Source organism: Eretmochelys imbricata, chromosome 2 (genome assembly GCF_965152235.1).
Source record: "Eretmochelys imbricata isolate rEreImb1 chromosome 2, rEreImb1.hap1, whole genome shotgun sequence".
Lineage (NCBI taxonomy): Eukaryota > Metazoa > Chordata > Testudines > Cheloniidae > Eretmochelys > Eretmochelys imbricata.
The window spans coordinates 177,451,780-177,477,579 of NC_135573.1; the positions used below are offsets into that span (position 1 = coordinate 177,451,780).

A 25,800-nucleotide genomic window follows, 5' to 3' on the forward strand; every position below is an offset into this window, starting at 1 on the left:
GTGAGATCAGACATGCAGAGGGGAAGACCCGGGGCTATGTTATTTTTCAAGGGTCTGTAACTCTCAAGTTTACTCCCACAGTAAAGTTTCTGTGGTCAAGAAATTCCTTTGTGTTCCTTGCTTACCTACCACATCGTCCCCAAAGGAGTTAAACTAGAAGCCCAGAAAGCCCACAACCTCAGGAGCACGCTGGGGGAGTATATGAAAGTGATTCAGAAGTTTGGGGAAGTCTGAAGCACTGATTTCAGAGTCTAGGGTGGTTGGACTGCAGAGTCCCATGTTCCAAGGAAGGGAATCAGACAAGAGGTTCTACCCCAGGGATGTGGCCTATAGACCAAGAGCTTACGGTTGCCAACTTTCTAATTCCAGAAAACTGAACACCCTTGGCCCGCCCACTGCCCTGCCTCTTTGTGAGGCCCCATCCCCACTCAGTCCATCCCCCCCTCCCTCCGTTGCTTGCTCTCCCCTACCCTCGCTCACATGCTCATTTTCACTGCAAGGCCCAAACAGGCATATTTATTGTTTTGACAGATGTATTATGCTAATTTCAGGTTTTATTTGTTACAGGACGCTAGAGCTGACAGCAAAATAGTCAAAAGGGTAATTTTTTTTAAAAATGAAATTTCACAAATGTTTTCATGATTCTTTCCCATTTTTTGTAACCAGCTCCATGATTTTTGTGTACTAAAGTTATTGTAATTTTTAGGGCTCTAAATTAATCACAGTTAACTTAAGCAATTAACTCAAAAAAATTAATCATGATTAATCGCACTGTTCAACGATAGAATACCAATTGAAATTTATTAAATATTTGTGGATATTTTTCTACATTTTCAAATATATTGATTTCTATTAAAACACAGAATACAAAGTGTACATATTATATTATTTTATTACAAATATTTGCATGGTAAAAATGATAAACAGAAGAAATAGTATTTTTCAATTCACCTCATATAAGTACTGTATTGCAATCTCTTTACTGTGAAAGTGTAACTTACAAATGTACATTTTTTTTTGTTACTTAACTGCACTCAAAAACAAAACTGCACAACTTTAGAGCCTACAAGTCCACTCAGTCCTACTTCTTTTTCAGCCAATTGTTAAGACAAACAAGTTTGTTTGAGGAGATACTGCTGACTGCTTCTTATTTACTTCACCTGAAAGTGAGAATAGGCATTCGCACAGCACTTTTGTAGCCGGTGTTGCAAGGTATTTACATGCCAGATATGCTAAACATCCATATGCCCCTTCATGCTTCGGCCACCATTCCAGAGGACATGCTTCCATGCTGATAACGCTTGCTAAAAAAATAATGCATTAATTAAATTTGTGACTGAACTCCTTGGGGAGAATTGTATGTCTCCTGTTCTGTTTTACCCACATTCTGCATATATTTCATGTTATCGCAGTCTCAGATGATGACCCAGCACATGTTCGTTTTAAGAACACTTTCACAGCAGATTTGACAAAATGCAAAGAAGGTACCAATGTAAGATTTCTAAGGATAGATACAGCACTCAACCCAAGGTTTAGGAATCTGAAGTGCCTTCCAAAATCTGGGAGGGATGAGGTGTGGAGAATGCTTTCAGATGTGTTAAAAGAGCAACAGTCCGATGCGGAAACTACAGAACCCAAACCACCAAAAAAGAAAATCAACCTTCTGCTGGTGGCATCTGACTCAGATAATGAAAATGAACATGCGTCAGTCCGCTCTGCTTTGGATCATTATCAAGTAGAACCTGTCATCAGCATGGACGCATGTCCTTTGGAATGGTGGTTGAAGCATGAAAGGACATATGAATCTTTAGCACATCTAGCACGTAAATACCTTGCAATGCCAGCTACAACAGTGCCATGCGAACACCTGTTCTCACTTGCACATGACACTGTAAACAAGACGTGAGAAGCATTATCTCCTGCAAATTGTAACCAAACTTATTTGTGTGAGCGATTGGCTGAGGTAGGACTGAGTGGACTTGTAGGTTCTAAAGTTTTACATTGTTTTATTTTTGAATGCAGTTATTTTTGTACATAATTCTACATTTGTAAGTTCAAGTTTCATTATAAAGAGATTGCACTACAGTACTTGTATTAGGTGAATTGAAATATACTATTTCTTTTTTTACAGTGCAAATATTGTAATAAAAAATAAATATAAAGTGAGCACTGTACACTTTGTATTCTGTGTTGTAACTGAAATCAATATATTAGAAAGTGTAGAAAACATTCAAAAATACTTAAATAGATGGTATTCTACTGTTGTTTAACAGTGTGATTAATTGCGATTAATTTTTTTAATCGCTTGATAGTCTCAGTAATTTTATGTGTGGCATTAGGATCACACATTATCACAGCTGCAATGGATCCATTAAAGGCCCACTCCTAAAGCCCAAATACAAATCCATACAGCACAACCACAAAAATGTACACCTGTCCAGATACCTATATACATAAATCTGTAGAAGCGGACTCCCACACCTACATGCAGATACACACGTGTATTCATGTGTACACATCTAGCGTTCACTAACACATATACTTCCACTTTATTTATTATTGTTTAGTGCCTAGAGACCCCAACTAAGCTCAAGGCTCCAGGATGGTAGATGCTTGACATACACATATAAAGAGAGCAACAAAGAGTTTATTATGTAGCTAGACAAAGGTGGGGAGAAATGTATTACACATTGGCTCTTCCGCAATTATTAGTCAACAACATTCACTTTTTAAGAAATAATAGATTTCTTTTAGAGTTCCTGTCTCTTTTAAAAACTTGTTATTAAATGAATACACACATATTTTGTCATCAATTTTTTGTGTGCAAGCCAGCAAAAGGAATAAAAGTCAAAGAGTTAGACTGCAAATTTTATTCACACAGGTATACACACATGCGGTAATACAACATCTCCCTATACAAAGACACACAGTCTCTTACACACATACAATGCATGCATGCACACACTTGCCTACACAGAGACGCCCAGGAAGGAAGGGAGGAGGGTGGGCTGGAGGGGGAAAGATGTGGGGGGAAGAGATCAAGGAAGAGAGCAAGGTGGGGTGAGAGGGGGCAGTGAAGGAGATAGGAAGGGCGGGGGACATGTGGCGTGGATGGGGATGCAGGGGGAGGCAGAAGGCTACAGGTGCATGAGGATGTGGGGGGTAGAGGGGTGTATAGGGACATAATTGGAGGGCAGCAGCGTATGGAGGTAAATGGGGTGCAGTGCTGGTCAGGGGTGCGGGACATGGGGTGGCGGCTCTGGGAGGTGGAGAGGATGGGTGGGAAAGCATTATAAGGGGTAGAGGGCTGGGATGAGTAGGTGTCAGGGGCAGGGTGGGATGCAGCCCCGTTCTCAGCACTCAGAAATGGTGATACATACCTCCAACTCCTGGGTGCCAGAGACAGGGCCACAGACCGGGGTTCGCCGCAAGGCACACGCTGCAGCTCAAACCCAGCTACAAGAGGCGCGCAAGGAGGAGAAGCAGGCCAGCAGCAGTGGTAGAGGAACGCGCCACAACCCCTCCACAGCTGCCTGCTTGGTGCGCTAGTTCGTCCCCTGCCCTTCCCTGGCCAATGGGAGCTGAGCCTGCGGGCGGGGCAGCACCCAGAACCCCCCCGGCCGCCCTTAAGCCTAGGAGCCGAACATGCCGACTGCTTCCTGGGAGCCGTGCAGCACAGCAGCCAGCAGAGAGCCTACCAGTCCCGCTACGTGACACCGCCAACCAGTTAATGGCCCAGTCAGCAGTGCTGACCGGAGCCACCAGGATCCCTTTTTGGACTGGGTCGAAAACCGGACACCTGGTCACCCTACCAGAGCTAAAAACAGTGACTAGACTTTACCCAGACTCAATTCACTTGGAAGCACATGGGACTCCTTGAAGGGGTCCAGTTGCAACAGATTGCCATCAACAGAGGGGGGTACTAGGCCAGATTGGAACAACTTCTATACACATCATGGTGAGATTACTTCTCAAGAAGAGATGGGAGGTTCTGCCACCAGCCGCAACTGCTGCGAGCCTGTTCTAGAACATCTAAACAAGCTTGTATAAGGACAACACAGAAACTCTGTGATCATCCCTCCTCCATCTCGGAGATAAAATTCTTTCTCTGGGAAGTTTCTGTAACTCTTAGATTCAGCTTTTGGGTATGGATCATTTACTTAACAGGAGGTTTAACTTTTACTAAAAATTGTTTGACCAATATGCGCTAACCACACCCTGCTGCAGGATGATCCCCTTCCTTCTCCCAGGGCTTTTTGCCTTTGAGCACTGATAACGATGCCTTCAATCAAAGCATGGATAAAAAAAATCTACCATTTTCCTGGGAGCAATCTTTTGTAGAATTAGGTGACTTCTTATACCACAGTTGGATTATCTTCCAGATCGTCTAATAGCAGACATGTACAGAAGAAGAACTTCTAGGATATTGACTTCAGTGGGGCCAGGATTTCAATTCTAGATACAGTATTAAGAGGGTCTCAATGAATATCTGAAATCCTCTTGTAGTCAAGGGTTAGTCTTTACACATGAATAATCAGGGTAAGGATCTGAATGTCTTGATGAAGGAATGACACAGAGCTATACAACTGGATACATCCAGAAGGACCCTTATTTCTATGCACAATTAGATCAAGTCTGCAAACGAGGTCCTTCTTGGTCATGCAGAGTCCAGGAGGATGTCTTATGCCTTTGTGTATTCTATCTTTCTGACCAGCCTCTAAGGAAGGGGATGGAAAAGGAATAAAAAGACCCTAGGACTCGCAGATCAAGACGACAAGCTAGGCAACTGAAGTATCTGGAGCAAAACCTGGGGACCTGAGCATTTACAGAACAAGAAGAGACACATATGTTGAGGATACCCAACCTGTTCATTAGGGACTGAAATCATTGTGGGGAAGAGACCACATTTTCCTAGAGGAACAAAGTTTGTACTCTCTCCATCTGAGCCTAAAATTTATTTTTAATGTGAAATGGGCAGCTCCTAGAGCAGTGAGGTTTTTTGTTGCCCAGAACAACATTTGAAGAGGAATGAGGAACCGTTGGTCTCCAGTGGTAGTTTAAATAGCCTGCAACTGAGTAACTATCTGGGCTAGCACAAGGTTGCCTAAGAGAAGCCCTGTACAACTAACAGGACTTTTCTTGTGTTTCCTACCTCTAGAGTGCTTATAGGTTGCTTTGACTCTAAGCAGGGCTATTTCCTCTGACAAATTCTATTCCATACCAGACCGAGTCACATCTTTTGTTAGAACAGTCCACTGAGGATCTGAAAAAGAGGTGCCCCTTAACAGAATGAATGTCCAGAACCACCAAAAGGAAGAAAAGTTTACCCAAAGAAGGAAACTTATCAGATTGTCTAAGTTCTGGTCTTTTCTGATTCTGACTCAAAGTAGTAAAAACTGTAGGGTCACAGGATGGAAGGGATCCCAGATAAGACGAGTTCAAAGCAGAATAGAAAACAGCTGCATATCTGCATTCTCTGGTGAAGCAAGCAGTGCTGCGCAGTTTGAAATTTCTGAATGGTTGACATTACTTTGGTTGTCCTGCCTACAGAGAAAAGCCATGCCAAGTACAAAAAACATATCTCCAGATAAACAAAGTTCTAGGGCAGGATCTGACATAGATTTAGCGGTGTGTACCTTCTCAAGAGAACTGCCCCAACAAGCCAGTCAATGAAGTAGGGGATTACTTTGATCCCTGTTTCTTGTGGAGTGTGACTACAGTACAATTGACGTGAGTTTTGTAAGTTCTCTGAGTTGTAAGACATTCCATAGCACAGAACTGGAGATGCAGTTGCCAAGGAAAATGTAGCAATGCTGTTGGTTAGATGGCTGGTATATGGTGACAGCTGCTTATTATGCTGATCATAACAGTCTCATTGTTATCTTTGTGCACCTTCCATCTGTTTGTTGTATCCATCTATTATGTCTCAAAATATACTTAGATTGTGAGCTCTTTAGGGCAGGAATTCTTTTCTTTTTTGGGTGTTTACAATGTCTAGAACAATGGAGCTCCAATTCCTAACTGGGGTCTGTGAGTGTTACTGCAATACAAATATTAATAATTTTAGTCTTGAAGAGTGATCAGAATGCACAAAGAAAAAGCTTCCAGATCCATAAAGGGCAAGTAATTCTGTGAAGCAACAGACACAATAACTGACCAAACCTAAGGCATCTGGAACGTCCTGGGGCTGACACAATGGGTGGGACCATTCAGAGTGCTCTGAAAATTGATATAGATTGAAAAGGTCCTATGACTCTTCCATCTGAGGAAAATGATGTTACTGGTAGCATCATAAAGAGCTGCTTGACTGCAACTATGTGGAGAGACAGATGAATGAACAATATGGAGTAAAGGGAAATTGGAGGAAATCTATATAGTAACTGCTTGTGAAAGTGGATCTTACACAACAGAGAATGCTCCTCTGGATTTAAAAGTGAAAGTGGGTTTACTAATTAAAAAAGGGTAGTGATCAACAGTTCAATGTCTAGTTGGCAGCCGATATCAAGCGGAGTGCCCCAGGGGTCTGTCCTGGGGCCAGTTTTGTTCAACATCTTCATTAATGAGCTGCATGATGGGATGGATTGCACCCTCAGCAAGTTCACAGATGACACTAAGCTGGGGGGAGAGGCAGATACACTGGAGGGTAGGGATAGGGGCCAGAGTGACCTAGACAAATTGGATGATTGGGCCAAAAGAAATCTGATGAGGTTCAACAAGGACAAATGCAGAGTCCTGCTCTTAGGACGAAAGAATCCCATGCACCGCTACAAGCTGGGGACTGACTAGCTAAGCGGCAGTTCTGCAGAAAAGGACCTGGGGATTTGGACGAGAAGCTGGATATGAGTCAACACTGTGCCCTTGTCGCCAAGAAGGCTAACGGCATATTGAGCTGCATTACTAGGAGCATTGCCAGCACATCGAGGGATTATTCCGCTCTATTTGGCACTGGTGAGGCCAAATCTGGAGTAGTGCATCCAGTTTTGGGCCCACCACTACAGAAAAGATGTGGAAAAATTGGGTGCTTTATTAAGATCCTGGGTTACTCCTGGCTACTCTGGTAACAAGTGTGGTCGAGGGCACATTTCCATCTGAGATTGGCTAGAAGAGTGTGCCTTTTCTTTTTGGATACAGCCATTGCTACAATTAGATACTTCTTTGCCACTTTGACATTACATTACTGTAATGCTGATGCTACATCAGGAGGCTATATGACTGTCTCACATGCTGACCTACTTCCTTGTACTCCCGCATTGGTCTGTCTGTATCCATCTGTTGTCTCTTGTCTTATACTTAGATTGTAAGCTCTTTGGGACAAGCAGTGTCTTTTTATTTTCTGTCTGTACAGTGCCTAGCACTATGGGCTCCTGGTCCATAGCTAGAGTTTCTAGGTGCTATGGTAAAAAAGATAATAATAATAATGATGATGCTACATGGTGAAACAATTTGGAAACTGAAGCTTGTGCACAATGTAACTGCCTAAATATTGAAATTTGCTTCATTCAGGGAACACATCACATCAGTGCCCCAGAAACTGGGCTGGTTGCCACTAAGGGTGTCAGGATAGAATTCAAGGTTTTGACTTTAACATATAAATGTGTCATCAGCTTACAAGAGTGGTGGGCAACCTGCAGCCCACGGGCCACATGCTGCCCATCAGGGTAATCTGATTGCGGGCCACGAGACATTTTGCTGACGTTGACCATCCGCAGGCATGGCGCCCCGCAGCTTCCAGTGGCTCCCATTCCTGGCCAATGGGAGCTGCGGAAAGCAGCAGGCCACAGAGATGTGCTGGCTGCCACTTCCTGCAGCTCTCATTGGTCAGGAACAGTGAACTGTGGCCACTGGGAGCTGCGGGGGGGCCGCGCCTGCACATGGTCAACGTCAGCAAAATGTCTTGCGGCCTGCAATCAGATTACCCTGATGAGCCGCAGGTTGCCCACCTTCCACAAAATATTATTGCAGTATGGATCAGTGGAGGTATTCAAATTGGAACCCCATCAGTTTAAATGCGAGAGGACTCATGGCAAAGCATGCCCCAGGAAGGGTCCTCGCATCTTTGGAATTCACTTCCTTCCTTGGTCCATTAAGCCTGCATTTTTTTAATCTTCCTGGTACACTGCAAAATGCACCTCATTTCACAAGCTGTTAAAGTGGATCAAGGGGCAGCAAATGAAGGGTTTGATTCAAGATTATTATTTAGATTGTCTGCTGGCTTTATACTAATAATGGGGTGTTGGCAGTGCCATAAGGTTGGTCATTATCTTAATTTTTGTCGGCAATATTGTCACTGCAATAGCTGTGGAGAGATTAGGGTTCCAGATTAGCATTATAAAATCAGAATTTAAAGACATATAACTGAGAGCTTTATTGGCACCTTGAGAGGGACTGTTAGCAGAAGAGGAGCTCAGACAGCCATTCCATAAAGATGCTGGTGGACAGCAAGCAAGCAAGACGGAGCTTAGATATTCAAATTGGTCTCAAAAGGGACAGAATAACTGAGGAACCTTAAGGCAACATGTGTTTGCCCTCAAACTGTGCACTTGTATTGGTCACTTGTTGTCTGTGCAAATTATGGAAGTAAAATCCCATCTAGACTGACCAATGTCCACTCAGAAAAAGTGGCAACGTTCTTGCCCTCTATTTTGTTATAGATCTGTGGCCCAATCTGGGAACTGGGACTTCAAAAGTGTAATAGCTCTTGCTATATAGCAGCTTATTTTTAATAGGACATTTAAAACAAACAAACAAAAACCCACAGAAAAAAAATAGTCCAGGAAGGGAGCAAATTTTGGATGTCACCCACTTTTCTACCTAGTTTATCATTAACGCAAGTTTTTTTATAAATAAAAAACATTGAAGGATCCTTTATTCACAACAAAAAATGTAAAATGTAAGCATAGCTTCATTAGATAAAAATTATTTTTGAACCTGAAGAAAAACTTTCAAAAATGATATGTATTGTTTTAAACATACAACTTGAAAAAAAAAATCCAGCTGATATTTCCTACCTTCCAACACCTTTGTTCTCTCTTCCTCTTTGGTAAATGAAAACTTAAACAAATTAAGTTAATCATTCAGAAGCCAAACATGGTTTCTTGTAAGGCTCTAAACAAAAACCTCTGGGTCAAATCACGTGAGGACTGAGCCCTTTATTTGCAGCTTTGAAGGTGACTGTGGTTTTAAAAACCTCTCACTGCCTGAACTATCTTGTCCTTAATCGAGACCATTTTGCCTTTTGAACTACAGGAGCATTTCTATCAACATCCAAATCTCATTAGTGGCTGAAGGGAGGTGTGAGAGTTACTGCTCTGAAATTTAACATAGCATGTCTTTCCTTTTCACCTCTATCTCCTATATTATCTCCATCAAGACCTACCAGATACTTCCCAATCAACTACTCCTAATGATAAAACATGCTTAGGAGATCAAAGCTAAGCCTCTCGCTCCTTTAGCTCCCAGGAACAATTTTGATATATGCAATGAGCACAGTCGTTAATAAGTGAATCATTCAGTTGTATTGAATTAAACTATGAAGAAATTCATAATAACTTTGTGTTTGAGAATTAGAATAGAAGAACATACATTATAACATAATATTGTCTATTCATATATTATACTTGGGAAGGGTTGTTTTTTTTAAAACACATTTGGGGTCAAATTATGGTCTGAGTTACAATTCAGCAGCCCTTCTGAATGAAGTAGGATTGCACAGGCATACTCAGAGTAAAATTTGGCTCTGTATATAGGAACAAATAAACCACTGACAAAGGATACCCTGGCCAAAATCATGAGATTTCATATTAATGGAATAGGAATCAGGAGTACACTAGATACACACAGCTGAATGCATTCATCGAAGAAGCCATAGAATACACAGGCATCATTTAATGCAAATACACTTGCTAATTACATGCACGTTCAAATTTTCTAATTAAACAGGACTTGCTTTGGTCAATACTGTGATGTGACTGTGGTCAGAATTCTATCATGCACAGAGATGCAGATGTTGTAAATTGCTTACATTTTGGCTTTTTAAAATCCTCAACATCTGTTGAAAGAGAGACTTCCAAGGTTTCCTAATGTGCCATGATTTAACAACATTTTTATAGTACTGTAACAAACTCCACATCACTTCAAACTTGTAATTTACTGCCTGTCTAAAGACATATATGCCAAATTAAAAAAAAAGTCCATAGATTCATAGATATTTAGGTCAGAAGGGACCATTATGATCATCTAGTCTGACCTCCTGCACAATGCAGGCCACAGAATTTCACCCACCACTCCTACAAAAAAAACCCTCACACCTATATCTGTGCTACTGAAGTCCTCAAATCGTAGTTTAAAGACTTCAAGGAGCAGAGAATCCTCCAGCCAGTGACCCGTGCCCCATGCTACAGAGGAAGGCGAAAAACCTCCACGGCTTCTGCCAATCTACCCTGGGGGAAAATTCCTTCCCGACCCCATATATGGTGATCAGCTAAACCCTGAGCATATGGGCAAGTTTCATCAGCCAGATACTACAGAAAATTCTTTCCTGGGTAACTCGGATCTCACCCCATCTAATAGCCCATCACAGGCCATTGGGCCTATTTACCATGAATAATTAATTACCAAAACCATGTTATCCCATCATACCATCTCCTCCATAAACTTATCGAGTTTAATCTTAAAGCCAGATAGATCTTTTGCCCCCACTGCTTCCCTTGGAAGCCTATTACAAAACTTCATTCCTCTGATGGTTAAAAACCTTCGTCTAATTTCTAGTCTAAATTTCCTAGTGGCCAGTTTATATCCATTTGTTCTTGTGTCCACATTGGTACTGAGCTTAAATAATTCCTCTCCCTCTCTGGTATTTATCCCTCTGATATATTTATAGAGAGCAATCATATCTCCTCTCAATCTTCTTTTAGTTAGGCTAAACAAGCCAAGCTCCCTGAGTCTCCTTTCATAAGACAAGTTTTCCATTCCTCGGATCATCCTAGTAGCCCTTCTCTGTACCTGTTCCAGTTTGAATTCATCCTTCTTAAACATGGGAGACCAGAACTGCACACAGTATTCCAGATGAGGTCTCACCAGTGCCTTGTATAACGGTACTAAAACCTCCTTATCCCTACTGGAAATACCTCTCCTGATGCATCCCAAGACCGCAGTAGCTTTTTTCACAGCCATATCACATTGGCGGCTCATAGTCATCCTATGATCAACCAATACTCCAAGGTCCTTTTCCTCCTCCGTTACTTCTAATTGATGCGTCCCTAGCTTATAACTAAAATTCTTGTTATTAATCCCTAAATGCATGACCTTACACTTCTCACTATTAAATTTCATCCTATTACTATTACTCCAGTTTACAAGGTCATCCAGATCCTCCTGTAGGGTATCGCTGTCCTTCTCTAAATTGGCAATAACTCCCAGCTTTGTATCATCTGCAAACTTTATTAGCACACTCCCACTTTTTGTGCCAAGGTTAGTAATAAAAAGGTTAAATAAGATTGGTCCCAAAACCGATCCTTGAGGAACTCCACTGGTAACCTCCCTCCTGCCTGACAGTTCACCTTTCAGTAGGACCCGTTGTAGTCTCCCCTTTAACCAATTCCTTATCCACCTTTCAGTTTTCCTATTGATCCCCATCTTATCCAATTTAACTAATAATTCCCCATGTGGCACGGTATCAAATGCCTTACTAAAATCTAGGTAAATTAGATCCACTGCGTTTCCTTTGTCTAAAAAATCTGTTACTTTCTCAAAGAAGGAGATCAGGTTGGTTTGGCACGATCTACCTTTTGTAAAACCATGTTGTATTTTGTCCCATTTACCACTGACTTCAATGTCCTTAACTACCTTCTCCTTCAAAAGTTTTTCCAAGACCTTGCATACTACAGATGTCAAACTAACAGGCCTATAATTACCTGGATCACTTTTTTTCCCTTTCTTAAAAATAGGAGCTATGTTAGCAATTCTCCAATCATACGGTACAACCCCTGAGTTTACAGATTCATTAAAAATTCTTGCTAATGAGCTTGCAATTTCTTGTGCCAATTCCTTTAATATTCTTTAATATTTAATAGTCCACCGTCCCAACAAGGAAAAAAAACAGATTTTCTTAGAAAAAAACAGATTTTCTGAAACAGAATAAAATTTTTGGAAATGGGCTTTTTATTACTTAACCAAGTTATATTTAATTAACTCAAAATGTTTGAAAAACAAGCATTTCTCTGGAAGGATTAACACTTCAAAACTTTGCACATTATTCTAGGAAGTGAAAGGCTGTATTTCTGATAGTTAAGACTGGGGACCAAAAATCCAGGTTCCGGCATTCTACTCCAAGCTCTGCTCTAATTACCTGTGTAATCTGGGTCACTTAACCTCCCTGTGTCTCAGTGTATCGATCTGTAAATAATATGCAATAAAATTTACCTCACAGCAGTGCTGAGAGGTATAATTAATTAATATTTCTAAAGCACTCTGCAATCCTTGAATAGAAGGAGCCATGTAAGTGCAAAGGAAAGTTCTACAAAGTAAAAATTTTCATGGTTACAACCACAGTTGTTCACTAATGGAAAGTTAGCAGATGATCCATCTAAAGCACTGGAAAACCACAGCACTCCCATCATAAATTACTAGCTCAAAAAATAGAGAACTCTAATTAGATTAAGATTTCTTGTAATATTAAAACATTATTTATAATTATACAGTTAATCCACAAGAACATTCCCCAAATACTTCTTAAAAATTGAAAGTAGACCAGAATATAACTCTTCCACTAATATTTTAGACCAGATTTAAACAAAATCCATATTTATCCTATGATCATTGCATCCTAAATAGATTAACTCTGTGCTCATAAGTGAAGAGGGATAATAAAACTTCTCTTAGTCTTTATGCTCTGTAGTCATGTTTGTGTCTTTCTTTTGCAAGATCTCAGTTAGGTTTTGGCTGCACAAAAGCAAGAGCAAAACTGGGTGAATGAATCCAAGTTCCATTTTATCCAAAGTATCCTACCTCAGGAGGGTAAAGAAAATGTTTTAGGTAGTCAGGTTTTGGTTTTACTTAAGTAAACCCAGTGTCATTTGGATCGGGTTTTTGTTTTTATACTGCGACCCCCTTTGACCCAAGTAGTTTGGGTTTTGCAGGTTTTTTTCCAGTCAGGTGGAGAAATTGATGATGAAGTCAGGTGTTTCTTTGATGAGATACTTTTTATTTAAAAAGAATGTACAAATGCCTGTTTTCCTGAACACAAAAGAAATCAAACAACAAAAGACCGTTTCTTCGCTCATGGTTCCAAGCCCCTTTTCACCAGAACTCTACCCAAAAGCGCTCTCTCTTAGCTTTTCTCACGGCCATGCTCCCAGTGCTTGTTCAGGCTGGATCTTATGCTACCTTGTCTTTCAGCATCTCTGCTCTTACTACCTTTCCTCTCACAGACATACCACCTTCACAAAACAATAGCCAGCAAAAGCTCTCCACCCATCTGTGCCTTGCACATGCCTATGTTTTAGGCTGTGATATATGCCTGTCTTTGAGAATGGAATCCTCTTCTGTTTCAGCTACCTGGTTACCTAAAGGAGCTTACTGGCTTCTTACAACTATCCTAAATGAAGGGTGGTAGTTACACTCCCCAGTATCAATGAGGTTTAACCCAACCCATAGCAATATGAACTGGAGTTCAGAAGGAGTTGGATCAAAAGTTACGGGTTTGGCCAGCTCTATAAAAATACAGAAGGATGTACTAATGCTCTACTGATATATGGATAGGCTGATTTATCCATAAAAATTCTCTGTATTTCTATTTTATATTTTCCATTTGCAGTGGATGAGTGCAGGGAAAAGTCTTACCATTCAAGCCCACACAAGCACTCAGGGCATCTACAGTTACGCCTTAACCACAGAATTTGTTCCCAGAGCTGAGACAGCAGATCCTTTTTATTAAATGTAAGTGCTGATCTTCACATTAGTACTGCCACCAAGATAAGTAAATGATCTGCTAGCAAATGGTTATTCTGTGATTACTGGCAGAGTTCTCAGCACTGGACAGATGCAATTCTTAGAAAGATCAGAGTGTGCTCATTTATGGAAATGGCATTGTGTTATTCCAAGTATCTTCAACCACTAGCAAAATACCAGCAGCTTCTGAACTCCCAATAAAAACAATGCCACACATGGGCCCTTATTCCTCTTCCTCTACCCCCTCAAAACACACACAAGATACGAGTAGCTGTTAGCAAAGTCAGTGGAAGCTACCTAAATGTTGTGGGACCTCTGGACCACCCTAACCCCTTCATATCACTCATACAGAGACACAAGGAAAAGATACTGGCATTCAGTGGTGATAAAGTTTGGTTCAATAATTAGCACGCAATACAAATAATCTTTTTTTTCTTCTTATAAATAGCTGTGCTCAGTGCCTCTCTCAGGTGAAAAACAATCGAGTTTTAAAATCATACAATTTCAGCAAACACCTTTGATCTTTTTCAGTATCCTGTTACTAATCTACCCTACCACTGATGAAGAAATATGCAAAATCTAAAATGAACAACAAAGCCTTGTTCTAGCTGGACACTGATGCATTACAGAATACTGTAGGTCACAGCAAGAGTAAATCATTTCCCTATACCATATTATCCAAAACCACAGATTACAAGCACAGAATACATCCTCTGTTATCTGCTTACCTGATAAGGAACAATACTGCCGTGAGCAGTACCCCACCGCTTTGCTTCCATTTTGCAATTAAGGTAATTAGCTGCTATATGGGTAAGACATGCAACCTGCAAGAAGAGGTAAAGGACAAATATTCAGGGAGACATCAACCTTTCCTGCCATTTTTTTTTTATTTTTTTTCAGTCTGTCAGACAACTGTCATCTTACTTTAATTCACATTTCATATAGATTCCATATATTCAATAGTATGACTTGTGTTAGTAAGTGCTACTCAATGAACAGGCAAAGTAACCAATGTCCATTAATTCTAATAAACAATACTTGGTGCTTCTATAGCACTTCAAAGTAATTTAAAAGCATGGGCAAACGAAGCATCACACAACCCTGTGAGGTCAGGCAGTATTATCACGACTATTTTACAGCATGATCAACTGAGGCAAAGAAAGCTGCAATGACTTGCCCAAAGCCAGACAGGAAGCAGTGACAAAGCTGGAAATAAAACTCACATTTCCTGACTCTCATTCCTATGCTTAAGTCACAAAACTATCCTTCCCCTATCACAGGATTATCCTTTTCTCTTCCCCATCCTTCTTCTACTATACAGGCTAAGCCACAGAAGATATTTCAGGATTCTACCACTCACCACATGATCTGTAATATTAATTATGCAGCAAATCTCAATAAATCATTTGCCATCAGAAGATGAGGAGATTTATCAAGTTGCTACTCAAAGACAACGTTGAAAAATATGGCATGCTAAATTTAGTATCCAGAGTCTGAGGGGGTGAATCTGAAAGTAATCTGTACTTTATAACAGCAAAAGTGTATTTTAGGGGGGAGGGAGGAGAAGGTTAACATCTATGATGTGGTCATGCCTGAAAATCAGAGGTTCTCTTGCAATTAATGGCAGATTTGCCACTAATTGGAAGAATGCAGGATGTGACTGTTAAGTTTGTAACTATATGTCTGCAAGCCAAACAATACATTAGAACATTACTTTCATCAAGGTAATGTGAAGGCTATGTAATTTCAGACTAACCTTTTCAAAAAATACTCTTTAAATTACTAATAATGAGCCATTTTAACAACAACGGTTTATTTTAGACAATAGAGCATAGTATTCTTTGGGCCAATTCTGATTTTCTTCAGATTTCTTCCCCGGATGTGTGCAAATTAACACTGTTTTCAAAATGGTTATAGATATTTTGAGTCTGTATTTCAATGACCATGAGCCCTCGGCAACTACCCATACAAATTACAGCTAAGAGAAGCAACAGGAAGGGTGTGTAAAGGGGTTGCAAATGAATTAGTATAGTCTGCACTAAAGCACATAGCTCATGATGATATTTACCTCAAGCTCCACCCAATATAACGTTATGCAATACCATGAATTATAGAGTGCCTGGAAGCAAGATGCCACGACTCTCTCCCCAGTTACTTTTCTAGTTGTCTCTTTTCCCACACACCCTGAAAGGACAGCTAGTATCTGTCCTTTTATATTTAAAGAGAGAAGCAACAGAATGGTGAAATTGCAGCCCAGGCAAGACACGCAGCCCTAATTCACTCATAAAGCAGCCCAGCAGAAAACACAGGGAAAATATAAACCAGCTGAGTGTTCAGTTACCTACCAAAAAGCTTTGGTCACCCACATAAATCCAACTACAAATACAATACAATTCTCTATACATTTCGTAAAAGACTGTGTTTTTATTATGCATGTGCTGTCCAGAAAGGATACCATAACTAGATTTCAGCTGCAACCCACATCATCTGACTGTGACCTCAACACATCTAAAAGGCAAACAAAACCTAGTCAGTATTTCAACAGGAGACAGACACCCTGCCTCCCATGGAAAACCTAGGTGATGCACAAATTGACAATTGTGATTCAGTAGGTGGTACTCCTCCCTCTGGTTCACAACTCATGTCCCAACAACATGTGAAGAAACACTGTGTTGTTACAGGTGTCTTTTGGATGAGACATAAAACCAATGTTCTGAGGACTTGTGAAAAGTAGGCATTTTAGCCCCAGTGTCCTGGACATTTTCCAATTTCCCTAGCAAAATTCCTTCTGCAATTGCAAATGATTATGGAATTCTTACCATATTCTTGTCCCAAAATGTTTTATTCTGTTATGGTACAAAGTTAGACTTTTGCAGTGTTTCACGCCGAGAGGTGTCTGCATTTCAGTCGTAGGTGAGATGTATAATACGGGCCACGACAATTAAGCTTGCAACCAAGACTTATTTTACACACAGACATTTAACTTTTCCCAGAACTAACATTTCCCTCTGGAAACTATCTTGTTGAATTCTAGGTAGCACATTGTGAGTTAAATCCTGGCCCTGCTGAAGTCATTAGGGATTCTGCCTTTGACTTTAAAGGAGCCAGGATTTCAATTCCCCCCTCACCCATAATATCAGTTTCATAAAACAAATATTTTTCAAGTTATTGGAAGTTACAAAAAAGAGAGAGAGAGAGAGAGCTTTTAAATTTTTTTATAGTGTCTTCCAATTTTTCCCATTGAATGCCAGTGAAAATGACGTATGGTCAGAAGCTAAAATAGGGAAAGAACGACTTAAAAATTACTTAGACAAGTTAGATGTCTTCAAGTCACCAGGACCTAATGAAATACCTCCTAGAATATTCAAGGAGCTGACTGAGGAGATATCTGAGCCTTAGCGATTATATTTGAAGAGTCATGGAAAACAAGAGAGATTCCAAAGGACCAGAAAAGGGCAAATATAGTGCCAAACTATAAAAAGGGGAATAAGGACAACCCAGGCAATTACAGACCAGCCAGCTTAACTTCAGTACCCAGAAAGATAATAATTAAGCAACCAATTTGGAAAATAATCAGAAGACAGTAAGGTGATAAGTAACAATCAGCATGGATTTGTCAATAATAAAAAATGTTAAACCAACCTAATAGCTTTATTTAACAGAGTAACAAGCCTTGTGGATCGGAGGGAAGCAGTACTGATGTGGAACACTTGACTTTAGTAAGGCTTTTGATACTGTCTTGCATGACCATCTCAAACAAACGAGGGAAATACAACCTAGATGGAGCTACTAGAAGACAGGTGCATAACTGGTTGAAAAACCATTCCCAGAGACTAGCTAACAGTGGTGCACAGTCAAGCTGGAAGGGCATAATGAGTGGTGTCCCACAGGGATCAGTTCTGGGCCCAGTTCTGTTCAATATCTTCATCAATGATTTAGATAATGACATAGAGAGTACACTTATAAAGTCTGTGGATGATACCAAGTTGGGAGAGGTTGCAAAAGCTTTGGAGGATAGGATTAAAATTCAAAATGATCTGGACAAACTGAGGAAATGGTCTGAAGTAAACAGAATGAAATTCAATATGGACAAGTGCAAAGTACTAAGTACTCCACTTAGCAGGGAACAATCAGTTGCACACATATAAAATAGGAAATGACTGCCTAGGAAAGAGTACGGCAGAAAGGGATCTGGGGGTCAGAGTGGATCACAAGCTAAATATGAGTCAACAGTGTAACACTGTTGCAAAAAAAGCAAACATTATTTTGGGATGTAGCAGGAGTGTTGTAAGCAAGACACGAGAAGGAATTCCTCCACTCTAGTTTGCACTGATTATGCCTCAGCTGGAATACTGTGTCCAGTTCTGGGTGCCACATTTCAGGAAAGATGTGGACAAACTGAAGAAAGTCCAGAGAAGAGCAATAAAAATGATTAAAAGTCTAGAAAACATGGTCTATGAGGGAAGATTGAAAAAATTGGGTTTGTTTAGTCTGGAGAAGAGAAGACTGAGAGGGGACATGATAACAGTTTTCACGCACATAAAGGGTTGTTACAAGCAGGAAGGAGGTAAATTATTCTCATTAACCTCTGAGGATAGGACAAGAAGCAATGGGCTTACATTGCAGCAAGGGCAGTTTAGGTTGGACATTAGGAAAAACTTCCTAACAGTCAAGGTAGTTCAGAACTGGAATAAATTACCTAGGGGGGTTGTGGAATCTCCATCATTGGAGATTAAGAGCAGGTTAGGGATGTCAGGGATGGTCTAGATCATACTTAGTCCTGCCATAAGTGCAGAGAACTGGACTAGAAGACCTCTCGAGGTCCCTTCCAGACCTGCAATTCTATGATGCTAACAGATTAATACAACTGTTCTAGCACTAGCAAATTCACACTCATTCATGTCCACAGGCACTTGTGCTCACTACAGTAGAGAAGAAAAAGAAATATAAAACACAAGAAGGATTATTGACAATCTTCCTCAGTACTGACTGGATCTCCACCAGCAAAGCTGCTGGGCAAAGACGTTTGTGTCAGCAACAACAGGCAACGAGTCCAAGGGGGAGGCAGGAACCCTGTGCAGCTTAGTAGAGCCTCAATGCACTTGGAGCTAGACATTGCCCCCACACCAGCTGAGGCCCCGATTCAGCAAGGTACTTAAGCACATGCATATTTTTTAACACATGAATAATCCCACTGAACTCAAGCTACTTTTAGGGTTAAAGTTGCACAAATGCCCAAATACCTTGCTCAATCGGGGCTTGAATTACTTGAGACTGGGATTTTCAAATGGGGCCTATGGGAGTTAGGTGCTCATCTCCCATTGACTTTCCGTATGAGTTGGGCACCTAACTCCCCGAGGCCCCTTTGAAAATCCTAGTTGAAAGTTTCATGATTATACAAATAACGTTGTCTTAGAACACATCCAATTTAGCTCTTCAGTGCTTTATGTCTTATGTAATAAATGTGAAGTGTTTAACTGCGTGAGCTCTTAGCCACTTTGCAACTTCAATCAAATATCTTTAACAAATTCACTAGACTTAAAAGCTACTCCTCTCTTAGAATCGTAGAAATGTGGGGCTGGAAAGGCCCTTGAGAGGCCATCAATTCCCACCCCTCATCCTGAGGCAGGATCAAGTACACCCAGACCATCCTTGACAGGTGTCAGGGCTGGCCTTAGGGGTGGGCCACCTGGATAACCGCCCAGGGGCGCCATGGTCAAGAGGGCGCCATGCGACAGCACAGAAGTGCTCACTGCTGGTATAAAGTCAGAAACTACTCCTGGCTGGCAGGGAAGTGCCATGGGGGGTGGGGGGTGCCCACTTCCTGCTTTTTTCTGTCTGCTTCATCCTGATGGAGAAATGGGGGTGGGGAGGGGCAAGTGGCAATACACAGATACTGCTTCCCCCCCCCCACATTCCTCCGCACCCCACTAGGGGGCTGTGAGGGAGGGAGCAAGGAGCAACACCAACCACTCCATGTGTCCAGGTCACTTTCCTCAACTGGGCTATGCTGTGAGGCGAACATCAAGAGCCGCTGCTCTGCTGTCCTCCCCATACGCAGCCCAGGTGGGGAAAGTGACCGGGATGCAGGGAGTCCTGACATCGCTTCTCACTCCCCACCTCACAGCCCCCTAGGGGTGCATGGAGCAGCAGCCCTGGAGCGCGCGAGCGAGCAGCAATGCCAGCTGCTCCATGCATCCACATCAGTTTCCCTATGTGGGCACAGGCAGGGAGTGCAGCGGTTGGGGTGCAAGGGCCACAGTGTAGGGATTAGGGCATAGGGGGTACTGGAGTAATAGTAATAGGATGAAATTTAATAGTGAAAAGTGCAAGGTTGGATTAGTTAGGGATTAATAACAAGAATTTATGTTATAAACTGGGGACGCATTACTTGGAAGTAACAGAGGAGGAGAAGGACCTCGGAGTATTGGTTGATCACAGGATGACTATGAGCCGCCAATGTGATATAGCCGTGAAAAAGCTAATGTGGTCTTGGGATGCATCAGGCGAGGTATTTCCAGCGGAGATAAGGAGGTGTTAGTACCATTATACAAGGCACTGGTGAGACCTCATCTGGAATATTGTGTGCAGTTCTGGTCTCCCATGTTTAAGAAAGATGAATTTAAACTGGAACAGGTACAGAGAAGGGCTACTAGGATAATCTGAGGAATGGAAAACCTGTCTTATGAAAGGAGACTCAATGAGCTTGGCTTATTTAGCTTAACCAAAAGAAGGCTGAGAGGAGATATGATTGCTATCTATAAATATATCAGAGGGATAAATACCATGGAGGGAGAAGAATTATTTAAGCTCAGTACCAATGTGGACACAAGAACAAATGGATATAAACTGGCCATCAGGAAGTTTAGACTTGAAATTAGACGAAGGTTTCTAACCTTCAGAGGAGTGAAGTTCTGGAACAGCCTTCCAAGGGGTGCAGTGGGGGCAAAAGACATATCTGGCTTCAAGACAAAGTTTGATAAGTTTATGGAGGAGATGAGATGATGGGAGAGTCTAATTTGGTAATTAACTGATCTTCGACTACTAGCGGTAGATATGCCCATTGGCCTGTGATGGGATGTTAGATAGGGTGAGATCTGAGTTACTACAGAGAATTCTTTCCTGGGTGTCTGGCTGGTGAGTCTTGCCTACATGCTCCGGGTTTAGCTGATCACCAAATTTGAGGTTGGGAAGGAATTTTACCCCAAGGTAGATTGGCAGAAGTCCTGCGGGTTTTTCGCCTTCCTCTGCAGCGTGGGGCACAGGTCACTTGCTGGAGGATTCTCTGCAGCTTGAAGTCTTTAAACCATGATTTGAGGACTTCAATAGCTCAGACATAAGTTAGGGGTTTGTAACAGGAGTTGGTGGGTGAGATTCCATGGCCTGCGTTGTGCAGGTGGTCAGACTAGACGATCATAATGACCCCTTCTGCCCTTAAAGTCTATGATTCTATACAGTGTAGGGGTTAGGGCACAGGGGGTACAGTGTAGGGGTTAGAGGCACAGGAGGGGAGTGCAGGGATTGGGGCAAAGGGGGTACAGTGCAGGAGTTGGGGTGAAGGAGGGGGGTGAAGGGGTTGGGAAACCTGGGGAGCTTTGGGGGCCAAGGGCAATGGGGGGCTGGGGTGCCAAAATACAAGTTTGCCCAGGGTGCCATTTTCACCTACAGCCGGCCCTCTAACCTGTTCTCAAAAGCCTCCAGTGATGGGAATTCCACAACCTCCCTTCGAAACCAATTCCAGAGTTTAACTCCCCTTATAGTTAGAAAGTTTCTCCGACTATCTAATGTTAATCTCCATTGCTGCAGATTAAGCCCATTACTTCCTGCCTTCGGTGGACAAGGAGAACAACTGATCCCCATGCTCTTCATAACAGCCCCTAACATATTTGAAGATCGTTAGCAGGTCCCGATCCCCCATATTCTCCTTTTCTTAAGACTGAACATGCCCATTTTTTTTTAACCTTTCCTCATAGGTCAGGCCTTCCAACAGCTTGTGAAGCTGCGATGCTTTGCATGGTCCCCAGGCTGTCTGGCTTTTCTTCATCTCTCTCTCTCTCTCATACTTAACTATGACCAACAAGACATACTCACAAAGTCTTTCAGAATATACATGGCTAACATATGATTTATGTAAAGCACATAATTAGGCTGTAACAGTATACCCATTTATCTTGTTGATCAAAGTTAAGGCTGTTAATAAGTACATAAAGTGGATTTCCTCATCTATATTATTGTTAGCCAAATGATGAACTGTAAGCGTAATGGAATAATTATTTAAAATTACCTTAACTCTACATTTCCATACATTTTAACTTTCAGTTTTATGTGTTTTGTATAAACACTATACTACCGTCATTACCTTTACCATATGTTGTTTAAGTATTTTGTGTACTTTATCTATTATCTATCTATCTATCTTATTATTATTAAGTATTTTTGTTTAGTCTGTACTTAAAGCTATTTTCTTAAAACACTACAGGCCTGTTTTAATTTTAATAAGGAACAAACCCAGAAGAGCAACTTCTGTACCTGTAAACACTAAACTAGATGTAATTCAATGATAAAGTAATCACTGTATTCATTTGCCTGCACAGGCAGATGTACCTACTGTAAATGTATATTATCAAGTGTCTATACAGAAACTATTTTTTTTAAACTCAGCGAAGGGAACACACACATTTACATTCCTTTGCCAAATTACTGATGATGGTCAAATCATATGTTTACTTTACATACCTACCTAAACCAGAAAAAAAAAGAGCTACATTAAGGTTTGAAAAACTATATTCAGACAGAGACAATCAGACAGATGAGGAAACTGGATACCAAATGCCAGAAGGTAAGAGCAGACAGCGAAAAGAGACAGAGTTTCAAAAGATATTTTTTTTAAGACAGCACATCAAACAAAATGTATTACAATGAGTTCACTGACTCAATCAATCATTTATGTGTAAGCTCAATAAGTGGGCAGGAAAAACAGAAAAATGTGATGAGTAAGCAGAAAGATGAAAAAACAACATTTTCAGTTAGACTGTTTCCTTTCTTATCCTTCCAAAGTAGTGTCTATTTTATTTTCATACTTCCTTATCAGGCTTTGATTCATATCCAAGTTAATTTTATTTCCTCTCTGCCTTTGGATTTGTTGGGGGAAAATGTAAGCTGCTTTATAGAAACTTTGATACAAGATACAAAAATCTATATAATGCCTTATAAGTTTTATTAAGGCACTTCCCTATGTGCAGCATAGATATCCTTTTACAACATACTGTGAAACCTGCTTATAGAATACTCAGTTTTTAATTTATAGCATTGTAGAACAAAAGCCCTGAATTGTTTCCTTGTGTTGCAGTGCAAAAATGCTAGTGACTCTGCTTATGCCTTTACTTTATTGCTCTGTGAAAAAGTATCTTCCTCTCACTTCCTAAAAGGCTACTAAAAACCGTCCAATTAAGGGCCTGACCCTCAGCCAGTGCAAATCAACATAGCTGCACTGAACTCAAAGGTGGTACACTGATTTACACCATCCAAAGATCTGATCATTAGTGTTTTATTGATCATCAGGGTGTTTTTCCCCACTACATGCTGCAATAATGGGCCTTGAACCCAGTAAGCTAACATACAGGCTTGATTCTTCTGGGGAGGGCGGTGTGAAGGAGGGAAAGTTCATTCCTTTCTCTTATCCCTTTTCTGAGTCTCAGTTGTGCTTAGTTGTGCAAAAAAAGATTCCTTTGGTCAGTACATTAAAAAAAAAAATTCACCTAGAAGATCCTGAACCCACTTAAGTCAATGGGAGTTTTTGCCACTGAATTCAGTGAGAGCAGGAGGAAGACCTTTGAAAGTTTGCTTTCATTCCACTGCTTACAGGTACAGTACACCTGCTTAATACGGTCATATTACTCTAAAGGAGGAATGTATTCTTGCCTATTACGCACATTTCTCATAATAAGGATATCCAGTTCATGTTCACTTATCCACACTGCAAGGCTGATAAATTTTAGCACTGAATTGCCTCCTGCAAATAAGAAATAGTCCCCACCACAGAGGCAGTCTTCTCAAGATGGTAAGCTCATTAACACTGATTAGACCATATCTAGATATAATAGCGTAAAGAATAAGGGGGCATTTTTCAAAAGGCACAAAAGGTAGTTAGCCCTCTTTAAAAGTCAAAGGGAGTTGGATGTCTAATTCTCATTTGTCCATTTAAAAACCCCCTCACCCCCCCAAACTTGTAGAAAATCTTTGAAGAAAATTTTCAACAAAAAAGTGACAAAATGTTGCAAGGTTTTTTTTATTATTATTGTTGTTTTGTTTTGGCTGTTTTTCAACCGCTCTAATAAAAATATAACTGACACTTCATAGAATCATAGAATACCAGGGTTGGAAGGGACCTCAGGAGGTCATCTAGTCCAATCCCCTGCTCAAAGCAGGACCAATCCCCAATATTTGCCCCAGATCCCAAATGGCCCCCTCAAGGATTGAACTCACAATCTTGGGTTTAGCAGGCCAATGCTCAAACCACTGAGCTACCACTTGTACAGGTAAGAGGAAATTTTACCTCTCGATCAATCTGGATACCAATAAATCTAGAAGACGCTACTGGGAATTCACAAGCCATAATGAAAACTATCCCAAAAGAAATAAAAGGGTTTGAGGCAGGTTGGAGGTGACTGAAAGCTGTTGCCACCTAATGACTGCTTGGCAACCTGTGTGAAATCAGTTAGTGGGCTCAGTTCAGTTCTTATTGAAAAGGAGCTTACATCATAAAAAGCACCCTCAAAATTGGCAGCACTGCCAGCTATCTTTGCAGAGATCAAGAGCTTTAGTGGTATGGAGACTGAGCTGGCCTCTCAACCCTTCAGACTGTCCTTCCAGAACATAGCATAGGGAAAACTGGAGGGGCAGGAGAATGGAAACTTGCAGTGCTGATACCTGTACAGTACCTGTTCTATGCATAAAGGATTTTGGTCTCAAGGGATATCCATTCAGCAGCTTGATAAAATAGAACTCAAAAAATTCATTCAGTCTCGTTGGGATCTTCAAATGAGATTAAGGGAATTAGGCACTCCTATTGACAGTCCCATTTAAAACTAGACTGGACAAAGTATTAGAAAATGTGCTATACAGGGAACAAACTTTGACAGGGAAAGTAACTGGGGACCTAAAAGGTCTTTTTCATCTCTATCTTCTATGAGACAGTACTTAACTTTGTTTCCAAGAAAAGTTTAAAAAATTAAAATACAAAAGTTACAACTAAATAAAAAAATGTATATAGCCAAATACAGATTTCAACGTAAGGCTGTAAAAACAGCAACACCTCAAAGAAATGTAAAGTCAGAACTGATCTTCCTTTTATTTATTCAGTTGCGTCATCAAATGGAGGGTCCACTCAGCACCTGATACATAAGCACGATATGATACGTCCAGGTTGGTCGTCAGTCCTAGCTTCAAACTCTTTTTGAAATCTGAAAGTTACATAAACCATAATTTTTTGTTACATAATTATATTATTGTGCTGATTTCTGGTTCCCTGTTTGACAAGACTGCTCAGTTTCATGAAATAAATCAGAACTGATTTCTTTCCAATGAGCTCTATCTAAAACTAAGGTAAATTCAATTTTACATGCTTTTTTTTTTTAAATGAAGATTAAGGAGCAACAGAGCCACCACTGGGTGGCTTAAATAAGTCACAGGTATGCACTCAATATCCTAAATAACATTTAAAAACCCTACCTTAAGAGAACATTATTAAGGTTGCAAACTCAAGCACTGGAAAGTTAGGAAATGCCAGAACTAAGGTTGCCAGTGCAATCCTAAATTGGCCACCTTGTGCATAAGCATTATGATACAGTTTTA

The 25,800-nt window shown here is 40.8% G+C and overlaps 1 protein-coding gene across 5 annotated transcripts in view; it reads right to left on the minus strand.

Moving 5' to 3' along the window:
• SUGCT (succinyl-CoA:glutarate-CoA transferase) overlaps nt 1-25,800 on the minus strand; it is a 479,841-nt gene that overhangs the window by 363,225 nt on the left and 90,816 nt on the right. For all 5 annotated transcript variants that reach the window (XM_077811004.1, XM_077811002.1, XM_077811003.1 and 2 more), the window contains exon 9: nt 14,676-14,771. In XM_077811004.1, the coding sequence (XP_077667130.1) occupies nt 14,676-14,771 (96 nt within the window). The remainder of the gene's footprint in view (nt 1-14,675; nt 14,772-25,800) is intronic.